The sequence below is a fragment of the Umbelopsis ramanniana genome (genome assembly GCF_025399195.1).
Source record: "Umbelopsis ramanniana AG unplaced genomic scaffold K450scaffold_52, whole genome shotgun sequence".
NCBI lineage: Eukaryota > Fungi > Mucoromycota > Umbelopsidomycetes > Umbelopsidales > Umbelopsidaceae > Umbelopsis > Umbelopsis ramanniana.
The window spans coordinates 167,380-178,260 of record NW_026252138.1 but is presented as its reverse complement, the minus strand read 5'-3'; the positions used below and the strand labels follow the sequence as shown (position 1 = coordinate 178,260).

Below are 10,881 nucleotides of genomic sequence, written 5' to 3'. Positions count from 1 at the left end.
GGTAAAGGAACTGGTACCAGTAAACCACGAAGACAAAGCGTGAGTCACAAAGATCCTGAGGTTGTCCTTGTTGGTAAGGGTTTTTTTTTTTTTTTCCCTTTTCTGTCGGACTTTTTCTGTGCCCAGCAAACGTCAGAGCAAGCGTAATAATTCGTCCGGTTTTTACTATGTTTAGATCACATTCGACCTGATTGGAACAGAATGCTGGATGTCTCAAGAGCTGCCCCGGGTTCTCGTCGAAACTCGGCTACTCAAGCCAATTCCACAAGAAGCAGAGGCGTAGGTGGAGCGATAGGTTCCATCATGACTCGACCTGGTCGGTCTGCTTCTTCAGCAGCTTCTAACGAATATTTTGTTTCGGCTGCCATGCGCCGAATGAATTTACAAAATATGGACTTAGAGGATCTCATGGTGATGGAAGCCGTTCGATTGTCGTTGCTTGAAGAGGAAGAGCGTCGACGAACTCAACAACAACAGCAATCAGAGCAATCGGCATCATCTGATACTGCAAACACAACTGAGCAGAATCGACGACGAACACAGAACGACAGTGAGATTCTCGAAGGAGTAAATGAAGAAGAGGATGACGATGATGAGCCGTTATTCAATTCTGTCGTCAATGGTATGCGCGAACGGCCGGAACCAGCAGCAGATGGGCAAGGTAACCATGTCGCACCTTCCCCCAATATTGTCGATGCACCCCTCCAAATGGTACCTACCACCGAACCGACGTCAGAATTGGATATCGTGGAATTGCCAGCTTTCGATTCAACAAGCAATGGAAGTACTGAGAGCAGAGATCAAAAATCTTTGCTCGTTGTAGAAGGTGAAGACCATTCACACTTGGACAGTGTGTCGTCTCTATAAGGTTTATCTTATTTCTACATTTCATGCATCCCCTCGATACCAGTTTTCTTTTCTGTCTTTCTCTTTTATGCTCTTCTGTATTTGCATCCCTTTATACATTTGCTTCTACATGTACATTTTACATTCTCGCTTTCATCTTGCTACCATAAAGGATACGTATGTTTTGTATATCGCTTTGCTGGGCACCATTGTGTTAATGCCGTTTTGTTCAGGCCAAAAAAAAATTTAAAAAGACAAATTTATGGTTCCGATGTGTCTTGACGCGAGCACTGGACAACCATGAAGGTACCCACCACATTTGACAAAGCTTGTTATAATGACCTGTTTGTTCATTTTCTGTTTAGATAGCAGTAGAAGGTTGTTGCCATGGTCAATTGGACGACATTTATGGTTCCATTCGGCTTTTGGAGCACAAAGAAGGAATCAAGATCGATCTGGTTTTGATCTGTGGCGACTTCCAGGTAGCGTGTTAAACTGTGCGGCTTTTTCAGCTTAATCCAAGCGTATTCACCCAACCTTTTTCAATCAGGCCATTAGAAACGTAGCAGACTTGGAATGCATGGCAGTTCCGAAAAAGTACCAGCAGATAGGCACTTTTCACAAATACTATTCGGGAACCAAAGAGGTGCCTTATCCTACCGTTTTCATCGGCGGAAACCACGAAGCCAGCAATTACCTATGGGAGCTGTAAGTACTAACGTTACCAGGGCTCACTGAACCACCATTTATTCATCGTATATATCCACAGCTTTTATGGCGGCTGGGCTGCTAAAAACTTGTATTTTCTCGGGTGGGCTGGTGTCATCAAATTTGGAGGGGTTCGCATAGCTGGTAGTTCAGGAATATTCAATGCACACCATTACAACAACGGCCATTACGAGAAAGCACCCTATTCAACTTCAGACATGAGGAGTATCTACCATGTTAGAAAATACGATATACGGAAGCTAGGTCTTTTGAGGCAACCGATTGACATTATGTTGACTCACGACTGGCCTCGCGGAATCGAGCAGTTTGGAGACGTGCAAAAACTGTTAAGAATAAAGAAGCACTTTAGGGCAGAGGTGAGTAATATTTCAGTGTGATTGACCCCAGCAAGCCTACGTAATCATAATCCTTTTAACATTCATGTCTTCCTCTTTCTATAGGTCGCGAGAAATGATCTCGGTAGTAGAGCTAATGAAGAGCTTCTAGACAAGCTCGTTCCAAAATATTGGTTTTCAGCCCATTTGCATGTTAAATTTCCAGCGTTGGTAAACCACGATGCTTGGGTAAACCGGTTTGCGAGAAATGTGCCAGGTCCTCCTGGCCCTCAATCTGGCGGAATGGAAATCAAGGTCGACAATCCCGATGAAATAGTTATATCCATGGATGATGATGATGACGATGACGTTCTTGATACACCTAGCGTCAACCTTAATGAAACTCCTGTAGATATGAGTACGCCAGCTTCAAATACAGCAAGTACACAAGTCATTGCAACCAGCAATCCTGATGAGATCATCATGGATGACGATGACTTTGATGAACCTGCCACCACTTCCGTTATGACCAATGTCATTACGGAGTCCGCGAAGAGCGTACCCACCCACACTCCACATACGGCAGAGATTCACGATGAACTGATAAACGAAACAACTGAAAAGGTACCAGCATTGGAAGTAGTAAACCAAGGTAATTCCATTGTTGTTCGGACCATGACAAAATGAATCAAATTATTCATGATATGATTACCATGAAGTTACCCAATCTACACGTTTCTTGAGTCTTGACAAGTGCTTGCCTAGAAGAGACTTCCTACAGGTAGCACAGGTGATATGCTGTTAAAACGTTTCATCTCAATGAATCTAACTCCTATACATAGGTGCTGGATGTTCCATCTGTAGATGAAAATCTCACATTTGAATATGACTTGGAATGGCTGGCAATTACCCAAGTTACGCAACAGTATCTCAGCTTGCAACACCACCAACCTGCTATACCTTCAGACAATATACTCTATAGGTATGATTTGTTACAGATTTTGTCATGATGCTGGCTTTGCAACTAACTCCATACTACAGTCAAATTGATCAGAAAATTGAAGAACTGCAAAAACAGGTTGACGAAGGCGCCCTGGATTTGAGAATACCGAACAACTTTGTGTTGACTGCACCGTATCATGATTATACACATCGAATGACCCCGCAAGAGATCGCAGAGAACAGTGAGTTTTTCAGTTACTCAATTTTGCCACACGCACTCATTTGCCGCAGTCTTATTGATTGCCGAATTCATAGTCATTCCATACTCCAATCCGCAAACAGAGGCATTCTGCAGTTTGATTGGAATTGAAAACAAGTTTAAAAGCTCCAAAGTGGCGCGGCCGCCTCAGAAGGATACTGAGCCGGAATCAATTGTCGAGCTTGTAGAGTCAGGATCTTCAACGCCTACTAAGCGACAAAAGCTGGATCTTCCTCCGCCTACAGTGACATCCATAGAGACTTCCATAGAGGTAGAAGAAACCACACTGTTGGAATAGTGAAATCAATTGCGTAATATTTTACTGGTGTCCTGTTTTCGATATTCAATACATGCAATTATGAAAACGGCATTTGTGCAAACGATAAGAGCAATTTTTTTTATTAATATACAGTACAGTGATTTAATTGTGTGTCAACCGAGGCCATTTTGTTCATCCCAGAGCGCAGTGAAGTGATTATGAACGATCGATGACAATAGGCACGCTTTCAGTGCGCTGTTCGACGGGAAATCTCTCTTCAATTTTGTCAGAGACCACGATCCCGATAGCTGCGAAGGCCATTCCAGCTAACAAGGGCATAAAGTAAGTCATGAGCCGCACTTGAACACCGCACTACAGGTCATTGCAACACTTACCGAGCCCAATGAACATGCGAGATCTCGGTGGAATAGACTTGTATGATCCCCAAAGTGATTTGCGCTGCATTTAGAATGTCAATTTTTTGTCAACAGGCTCCTGGCCAAAAGCACCTGTCCTAAAAATCTCATGCCAAGTCCAGTCACAACAAGAGGGATCCTCCTCCACAGTTCGAATCTCAATCCTACTTATGCAAGTCCGATTCAACTACACGCCCATCTTGTAACTATCAACGCATAATGTTAGCGGTCTCTTGATAATTGTCTCTAACGTTAATTGCAACTTTAGCTTGGCGCTCGTTCTTCTTCTAACAGCATCAACAGCTCAATCAGCCAATACCCCATCCGCATTGCGGTCGATAAATCCCCGACAGTCACCCACTGACTCATACTCGTGCTCGGTCGTTGGGCAGTGCGAAGTATGCACAGATTTGGAAAAGGTACTTTTTCCCTCAGCTGTTTTCTCACTCTTTCGCTTTACGGTGATATGGCGGTAGCTAACTTCTTTGGTTGGGGTAGAAAACACAACCTTACTGTAAAGAATTCGGTAACAAGCAACGGATAAGCTGCCAGTACAACAAGGATGTGTCCGATATATCTGAGCCACTTCCCATGTTTAGAGGATGTCCACGCGTTCAATGGGTAGAGCGAGCGCGGTACTATCAATTCGTGGTGATCAATGTGATTATATCCTTACTTGCGGTAGGCGTATTTTCATGGAGGCACCGCAAACTTGCTGGGGAACAGTATCGAAAAATGGCACAGCGTATTGGGATATCAGTGTAGTGTAGCATAGCATAGTGGAAATTCAATTGCAATACCTTTACTCTACCTAACGTCTCCATCTTGTTATTGACAAGGCTTACGATGGTTAAAAAACCATTTGGCACAATTTTTTTTTTTAACTATTTTAACCTCCATGTCACACATTCCGTAATATACAACTTGGTGTTGCCTGGTTCTCATGATAAGCCTGTCGATTCCCGCCAAATGTCGTACCGGAATTAGAAGCTTGCGGCTTTCTCAGGGTCCTTCGGATATGATGTAGCGGAAGTTGGGGGTTCATAATTAATAAGAACCTTCTCGGCAACCTAAATAATGAACCGAGCGACGGGTACAGATTCAGTATAACGGTGCGGGCTTGATGTTCTTGTCAATTTTTGATGTACCGACGCCAGAAAGTGATATGTCATAGCCTTCCATGCAGGAAAACAAAGTTTAACTTCAAGCCGAAGATCGCTGGACCCTGAAAAAGGGAGCTTTAGAATCCTTGGAAAAAAAATGTATACCAAATCCAGAAACGTATAAAACCCACCCCATATTTTCATTCAGGGACCTCCATTCACTTCGAGAACAATGATTGCTGGCCTTTCATTACTTTGTATGGCTGCCGCTGCCGTGAGTGGCGTAACTGCAGCTGGTCAGCATGACCAGACTGTCGTGGGCTTGCCTGCTAGCAACCCGGTCAAGCAGCCTTGGGTTTGGCCTCTGCCTCAAAAATGGGAGCGTGGAACTTCCACATTAAAAGTCAATGAAAACATTCACTTTGACTTTGAAAGTCACAACACCATCCTTAGCAAGGCTGTAAAGCGTTATCATAACCTCATTTTCCAAAAAGATGATTATCCCATGATTCCTTACAACTGGACTACCACAGATAGCCATGCCCGCTCATCCTTGAGTTCCGTTTACATTGATATCCGTGATAAGTCGGACCATTTGGATATGGATACTGATGAGAGCTACTCTTTGACCATTCCTGTCTCCGGCAAGGCTATCATCACCGCCAAGACTGTCTATGGTGCTCTTCATGCCATTGAAACCTTCTCCCAAATCGTTCAGTACTCTCCTGGTCTTCATTCCTATGTCATTCCTAATGCCCCTTGGAAGATTTCCGACTACCCCAAGTACAAACATAGAGGTCTCTTGCTGGATACTTCTCGCCATTACTATGCCGTTAAGGATATCGAAAAGACCATTGACAGTAAGTGGACGCTACGGTGGTTGTAAATCAAAGTGTATGACACGTCTTGACATATTATGCATTTTATTAGCCCTCTCTTGGAACAAGATGAACGTGCTTCACTGGCATATGATTGATTCCACTTCCTTCCCTTACAAGTCCAAGGCGTACCCTCAACTTGCTGAGAAGGGGTCCTACAGTCCAGCTCATCAGTATGATGCAAAGACCATCAGTGGCGTCGTTCAATATGCTAAGGAACGGGGTGTTCGAGTTATTCCTGAACTTGAAGCTCCTGGTCACAGTACTTCATGGGGTTATGGTTAGTTCACTGTATGCGATTTACAACGACAGTAGTCTAGTCTGAGATTAACTCCTATTATTTTGTTGCTACTTTGTATTTACTATACAGGTATCCCTGAGATTGCCTCGTGCGTTAACCACGTCCCATACTTTGGCTATACCGTCCAGCCTCCTTCCGGCCAATTGAATATTGCTAAGAACAAGACCAAGGAAGTTGTTAACAAGATTATTGACGAGTGGGCCGAGCTTTTCACCGATTCTTTCTTCCATGCATCAGGTACGTGTCTGCTGTTAGTAAACCTTTAATTCGACGAAGCTTTTACTGAAGTGATTATCCCTAGGTGACGAGGTTGTTATGGCCTGCTGGACCAATGATACCATTGTCGCTTCTTACCTCAAGGAACATAACATGTCTGTTACTGAGTTGTTCCAGAAATTCGTCCTTGATATGCAAGATCATGTTCGCTCACACAAAAAGACTGTCATGGTTTGGCAAGAAATGCTGTTGGAATATCAATTTCCTCTTCCTAAGGATACAGTTGTTCAAGTTTGGGTGGGATCATCTGGTGTCAAGGCAACTACTGAAATGGGATACAAGACCGTTGTTTCATCAAGGTATGTTCTTGCCTCGATGGAAGTTACTGGATATAAAAAATTACGTGCTGTACGCTAACATTCATTTTTCTTTCTAATGCAATAGTGACTACTGGTATTTGGATGTCGGTTATGGTGAGTATTGATTCCACTGCTCTCACATTGATGCCCTATGAGCACCTATGAATCATTACATATTACTAAGACATTCTCAATCACAGGCAAGCCTCGCAGTAATCCTTATCCTGATGTCGCAGGAGCCGGATATAACCATTGGAATCGCGTTTACTCTTATGATATCAGAGCCAACTTGACCAAAGCTGAAGCTGACCTTATCATTGGTGGTGAATGTACTTTGTGGGGAGAATTGGCTGACCACACCAACTTTGAAGGCAAGATTTGGCCACGAGCTTCCGCTGTTGCCGAGCGTCTTTGGTCAGGCTACGAAACACCCAGCGGTGAAAACATCACAAGCGCCGACGCTATCCTCCGCCTTTTGCCCTGGCGCGATCGCATGCTTCTTCGCGGAACCATGGCTTCTCCTCTTAACCAAGGTTTCTGCACTCGTAATCCCTTGGACTGCTTCCAGCCTCCGGAATAAAATTGAATTCTTTTAGTAGTTTTTTATCATAATAGATTGACTTGTTTACAACCATCGTGGTAATAAATTTTGTACCAGTAACTTCTACCAGCAACTTATAACACTCTCGCTGACCTTTTATGCATGGACAATTGGTTTGACTTTTTTCGACTCCACTTGAGCGGAGTACAAATGACAATTTGTCGGTGAAAGTTGTGTGGTGTTTGACACCTATTGCTTTAACTTTGAATCCATGTCGTTCCAGGAAATTCAAAAGACCGTAGAACTATTGCCGTCATTAGAGGGTATGTACTCGATTGAAGGCTCGGAAAATCTTAGAGTACTTTCTTACGAATAACTTGTTACTCTTTACAGACAACGATCTAGATCCTGTCATCAGTCATCTCGCCACGTTCCTGAGCGACAATCTAAATGTGGCCAAAGACCAGATGTCCGCTGATGCAAACAGTAACGAGCATTGGACTAATGCTTCCAAATTAGCCGAGCTTTGTGCTAACGCAGCGAGAGACCGTATGTACAGGTTATGGTATTCAGTGTTTGGGCAGACTGACTAATACTGGTCTTAGAACGAACTCGAGGACCGCTTGGAAAAGCTGGAGTCATCCAGACAATAGCTGCAATCATGGAACTAGCCAATGCAGAAGGAAAGGAATATGTTATTCAGGCTTTGCGATCTTTTGCCAATTTATGCTTTGATGAAGGTAAATGAAGTAAGTAGATGCATGGTCGGGAGGAAGTGATATCTAACCTCTATTTGCAAGATGATAATCGCAAGCTGGTGGCTGAGAGCGGATTGATTCCTACAATTGTGAATGGTTTGAGTTCCAATAACCCATCTCTTGTTCGCACCACCTGTGGTGCCTTGATGAATCTGTGTATCGATAGCGGTAAAACAGGAAACATGCTTCGCGATAACATGGTCAAACGTAGATGAAACTGACGCAACGATTTGAGAAGATGTTATTCAGGAGCAAGTGTGTGACTGTAATGGTGTACAAGCTCTTATGAAGCTGCTGGAGCCTGCTCAGATGGATCATGGGGAAGAAGCCATGGTGAATACTGCTGCAAAGCTGCTAACCATCCTTCAAGAAAATGGTTAGTTCTTATGACGCCGTGCTTGAATGAAACAATTACATTTAACACATATTTCATCTATAGAAAAAGCAGTACTGCAGATTGCAGCTGAGGAAGGTGTTTCTAAACTGATAGATTTGGTTCGTTATAGCTGGACAGTGGATAAACTAGAAGATTTGGATCTTCTTGAATATCTATCGGAGATACTACAGCATGTTTTGTCTGAAAATGGTGAGTGGCGATATTAGTCATCCCCAACGGTTAACGGGTCTTTTGACAGTATGTATTGCTATAGAATATGCTCAGGCGTCTGCCGGCAAGAGCCTCAGCTTTATTACACTGTTGGATTTCATTGAACAAGCCGAAATAGCAGATGATGCGGATGAAGAAGAGCAAAAGCAATTTGATCAAATTTGTAAATGTTTTGTCAAAGCCATTGTCGATGTATCCTTGGCAGGTGAGTTTTGTCAAAAAAATTGTCACATTCTTTTCAAAAGAATTCCCATATTCACTGTGTCTTACAATTCTTCCCTACCAGATGATAATCTTAATCATCTATACGAAAATGAAAGCGTCCTGAACCGATATCTAAAGTGGATCGAGGATGCCAACGACGAAAGTGTCACGAGTGATATGCAAACTTGCGCAGCACTTTCACTCGGAAACCTTGCGAGAACCGGTAAGCACCACATGATTCTCAATTAGCTGGCGTAACGTTCACCAACATTTATGCTCTTTGGGTTATTTTTCAGATGAGCATTGTGTTGATTTAGTTCAAAAGTACCATGTTGAGATACCATTGCTACGATTATTGAAAAAGACGACGGATCTCAGAGTACAGCATGCGGTTGTTAGCATACTGAAGAACCTGAGTTTACCCAGTAAGTGGTGTGTCACAACCTAGGTTAAACATGGCTACGTCTTTTAACATGAACATAGAGCAAAATAAGCAGAACATTGGTTCGGCGGGGGCAATTCAAGCGGTAGCACCTTACCTTGATGCTTCGAAGGATATGCTTAAACCAGTACAATTTGCAGTCATTGGAATCTTGAAACTACTGGCTGTCGGTGATGGTATGACAAAAAAAAATGGAACTGCGGAAGCTCTTTCCATTATTGACATTGTATTATTTTTTTTCAATTGCTTTTTGAAAAATCAAACAGATTTCAATGCCACTCAAATCGTTACAGCCGAGCCATCTGTAGACGAAGCAGAGGAATCCGACACTATCAGCCCGCTTGACCGAGTGGTTGAGTTTATCCAGCGGGTTGATGATGTGGCCGCCAAAAGTGAAGCAACACGTGTCCTGGTCAATCTGATCAAGACGGCATGGTCCCAAGGTAATATACCATGACCTTGACATCGATTTCACAAGGGTTTGACTCACCAGCGTATTCTGTAGAAAATGTTTCGTCTGTTGTTCTCAGAGAGAGGCTGTGCTCCATACAGATTGTCAAAGCACTTGCGGCGCTTGTTCGTTCTTCCAAGTTCTCCATTCTGCAAAATGAAGCCATTATTGCCTTGACGCTTTTATTCACGCAGGAAAACAACGATGCATTTATTCGAGATGGTACGATAAGGCAGTGAGCGGGGAGCAATTAGTGAGATGGAAGGGTATTGGTGCATGGCCATATTTGACTAAACTTTATCAACGCGAATAGGTTTGGCTGTGTTCGTTGCACCGGAAGAGTCATTAAGCCACGTTACAGACGAGTCCACCGAGACACAAAGCGAAGAGCTGGAAAAGGCAACCCTTAATTTATTACAAGTGCTACTCCGAATAATTATTGAAAATGACGCTCAAATGCCTGAGCAAGTACGCTGTAATGCTTGCGTATTGCTTGAAAGAACGGTTTTAGTTGCAAAGAAAGGTAAATAGAAGGGAAACAAAATGTCATTCCGTTTTGATCATCTGCTAAATAATGTTTATTTTGTTTTTTATTTCATTCCCCTAGTTCAATCTGACAACTTGCAGCTTTTGAAAGACCAAGTCTTTGAGCATTTGAATGACAACAACGCCCTGTCATCGTCGCTTCAAGAACGTATTACCCAACTTAGATTAGCAAGCTCATAAAATAAAATTTATCAAGCTGAGATTCTCTTGTGATTTTAATAACGTTCTCCAGACCAAATCATGACCTACCCTAGTCGGTTATTCCCAAAATGGGCATGTTCCGTACCAGAATGGGAGTGGATACGCATTTCGGCTATCTGTTGAACGACGCAAGTCGTACATGGAACGTAGGCTGCTGGTGTTGGGGAACGGGGGGGGGTTGACCTGACGTTATTACGAAAATATTGACAGCCCAAAAGAAAATATTTTTTTGGGTGGGTGGGGCGTGAAAGGAAAGAAACGACGAGAAAGGGGAAAGGAAGGAATGGGGGTGCTGGTCTTCGGCTGTCAAATCACGGTACGCTGTCTGTCCTTCTGTCAGCAATAACATGGATATGCGGTCATACGTCTCTGGTTACTTCTAATAGTTATATTTCCATTTCCCCAAATTCTGTCTTCCTTGCTCTTCTTCCTCTCTTTCTCTTTTCCACCTTGTCTTCACCCATCTACACACCCTTTCGTCCGCAATTGGCTGCTGTTAGCCCTGGATA

At 43.2% G+C, this 10,881-nt stretch overlaps 6 protein-coding genes across 6 annotated transcripts; 5 read left to right on the top strand and 1 right to left on the bottom strand.

The window, feature by feature from the left end:
• Positions 1–1,100, top strand: K450DRAFT_253061 (uncharacterized protein). Its single transcript, XM_051590977.1, has 2 exons — positions 1–73; positions 176–1,100. The coding sequence occupies exon 2, from the start codon at positions 202–204 to the stop codon at positions 865–867; it is 666 nt and encodes a 221-aa protein (XP_051442284.1). The 5' UTR covers positions 1–73; positions 176–201; the 3' UTR covers positions 868–1,100.
• On the top strand, positions 1,013–3,867 carry K450DRAFT_253057 (uncharacterized protein). The gene is made up of 9 exons (XM_051590976.1): positions 1,013–1,152; positions 1,212–1,328; positions 1,397–1,554; positions 1,616–1,931; positions 2,016–2,541; positions 2,609–2,670; positions 2,732–2,871; positions 2,931–3,073; positions 3,147–3,867. Exons 1-9 carry the CDS (start codon positions 1,147–1,149, stop codon positions 3,386–3,388), a joined length of 1,710 nt encoding a protein of 569 aa, XP_051442282.1. The 5' UTR covers positions 1,013–1,146; the 3' UTR covers positions 3,389–3,867.
• Positions 3,464–3,858, bottom strand: K450DRAFT_282787 (uncharacterized protein). Its single transcript, XM_051593456.1, has 2 exons — positions 3,745–3,858; positions 3,464–3,675 (listed from the first exon to the last, which is right to left on the bottom strand). Exons 1-2 carry the CDS (start codon positions 3,812–3,814, stop codon positions 3,566–3,568), a joined length of 180 nt encoding a protein of 59 aa, XP_051442283.1. The 5' UTR covers positions 3,815–3,858; the 3' UTR covers positions 3,464–3,565.
• Positions 3,866–4,815, top strand: K450DRAFT_253055 (uncharacterized protein). Its single transcript, XM_051590975.1, has 3 exons — positions 3,866–3,967; positions 4,034–4,184; positions 4,264–4,815. The coding sequence occupies exons 1-3, from the start codon at positions 3,936–3,938 to the stop codon at positions 4,528–4,530; spliced, it is 450 nt and encodes a 149-aa protein (XP_051442281.1). The 5' UTR covers positions 3,866–3,935; the 3' UTR covers positions 4,531–4,815.
• Positions 4,816–5,127: 312 nt separating this feature from the next.
• On the top strand, positions 5,128–7,288 carry K450DRAFT_282786 (uncharacterized protein; the record flags this gene model as incomplete). The annotated part of the gene is made up of 6 exons (XM_051593455.1): positions 5,128–5,728; positions 5,799–6,026; positions 6,117–6,284; positions 6,349–6,622; positions 6,708–6,736; positions 6,823–7,288. The coding sequence occupies 6 exons, from the start codon at positions 5,128–5,130 to the stop codon at positions 7,200–7,202; spliced, it is 1,680 nt and encodes a 559-aa protein (XP_051442280.1). The 3' UTR covers positions 7,203–7,288.
• An 11-nt stretch (positions 7,289–7,299) lies between these two features.
• Positions 7,300–10,519, top strand: K450DRAFT_282785 (uncharacterized protein). The gene is made up of 14 exons (XM_051593454.1): positions 7,300–7,486; positions 7,557–7,712; positions 7,769–7,903; positions 7,964–8,089; positions 8,157–8,297; positions 8,361–8,507; positions 8,572–8,733; positions 8,815–8,955; positions 9,029–9,157; positions 9,216–9,350; positions 9,441–9,617; positions 9,680–9,847; positions 9,939–10,148; positions 10,233–10,519. The coding sequence occupies exons 1-14, from the start codon at positions 7,435–7,437 to the stop codon at positions 10,349–10,351; spliced, it is 1,998 nt and encodes a 665-aa protein (XP_051442279.1). The 5' UTR covers positions 7,300–7,434; the 3' UTR covers positions 10,352–10,519.
• The last annotated feature ends 362 nt before the right edge of the window (positions 10,520–10,881 follow it).

Coding starts and splice junctions, on each gene's coding strand:
- K450DRAFT_253061 (XM_051590977.1), top strand. CDS start 202: ATGCTGGATGTCTCAAGAGCTGCCCCGGGTTCTCGTCGAAACTCGGCT.
- K450DRAFT_253057 (XM_051590976.1), top strand. Junction 1,329..1,396: donor TGATCTGTGGCGACTTCCAG/GTAGCGTGTTAA, acceptor TTTTTCAATCAG/GCCATTAGAAACGTAGCAGA. Junction 1,932..2,015: donor AGAAGCACTTTAGGGCAGAG/GTGAGTAATATT, acceptor CTCTTTCTATAG/GTCGCGAGAAATGATCTCGG.
- K450DRAFT_282787 (XM_051593456.1), bottom strand. CDS start 3,814: ATGCAGCGCAAATCACTTTGGGGATCATACAAGTCTATTCCACCGAGA. Junction 3,676..3,744: donor TCGCATGTTCATTGGGCTCG/GTAAGTGTTGCA, acceptor TGCCCTTGTTAG/CTGGAATGGCCTTCGCAGCT.
- K450DRAFT_253055 (XM_051590975.1), top strand. CDS start 3,936: ATGCAAGTCCGATTCAACTACACGCCCATCTT. Junction 3,968..4,033: donor TTCAACTACACGCCCATCTT/GTAACTATCAAC, acceptor TTGCAACTTTAG/CTTGGCGCTCGTTCTTCTTC. Junction 4,185..4,263: donor TATGCACAGATTTGGAAAAG/GTACTTTTTCCC, acceptor TGGTTGGGGTAG/AAAACACAACCTTACTGTAA.
- K450DRAFT_282785 (XM_051593454.1), top strand. CDS start 7,435: ATGTCGTTCCAGGAAATTCAAAAGACCGTAGAACTATTGCCGTCATTA. Junction 8,090..8,156: donor GAATCTGTGTATCGATAGCG/GTAAAACAGGAA, acceptor CAACGATTTGAG/AAGATGTTATTCAGGAGCAA. Junction 8,956..9,028: donor CGGAAACCTTGCGAGAACCG/GTAAGCACCACA, acceptor GTTATTTTTCAG/ATGAGCATTGTGTTGATTTA.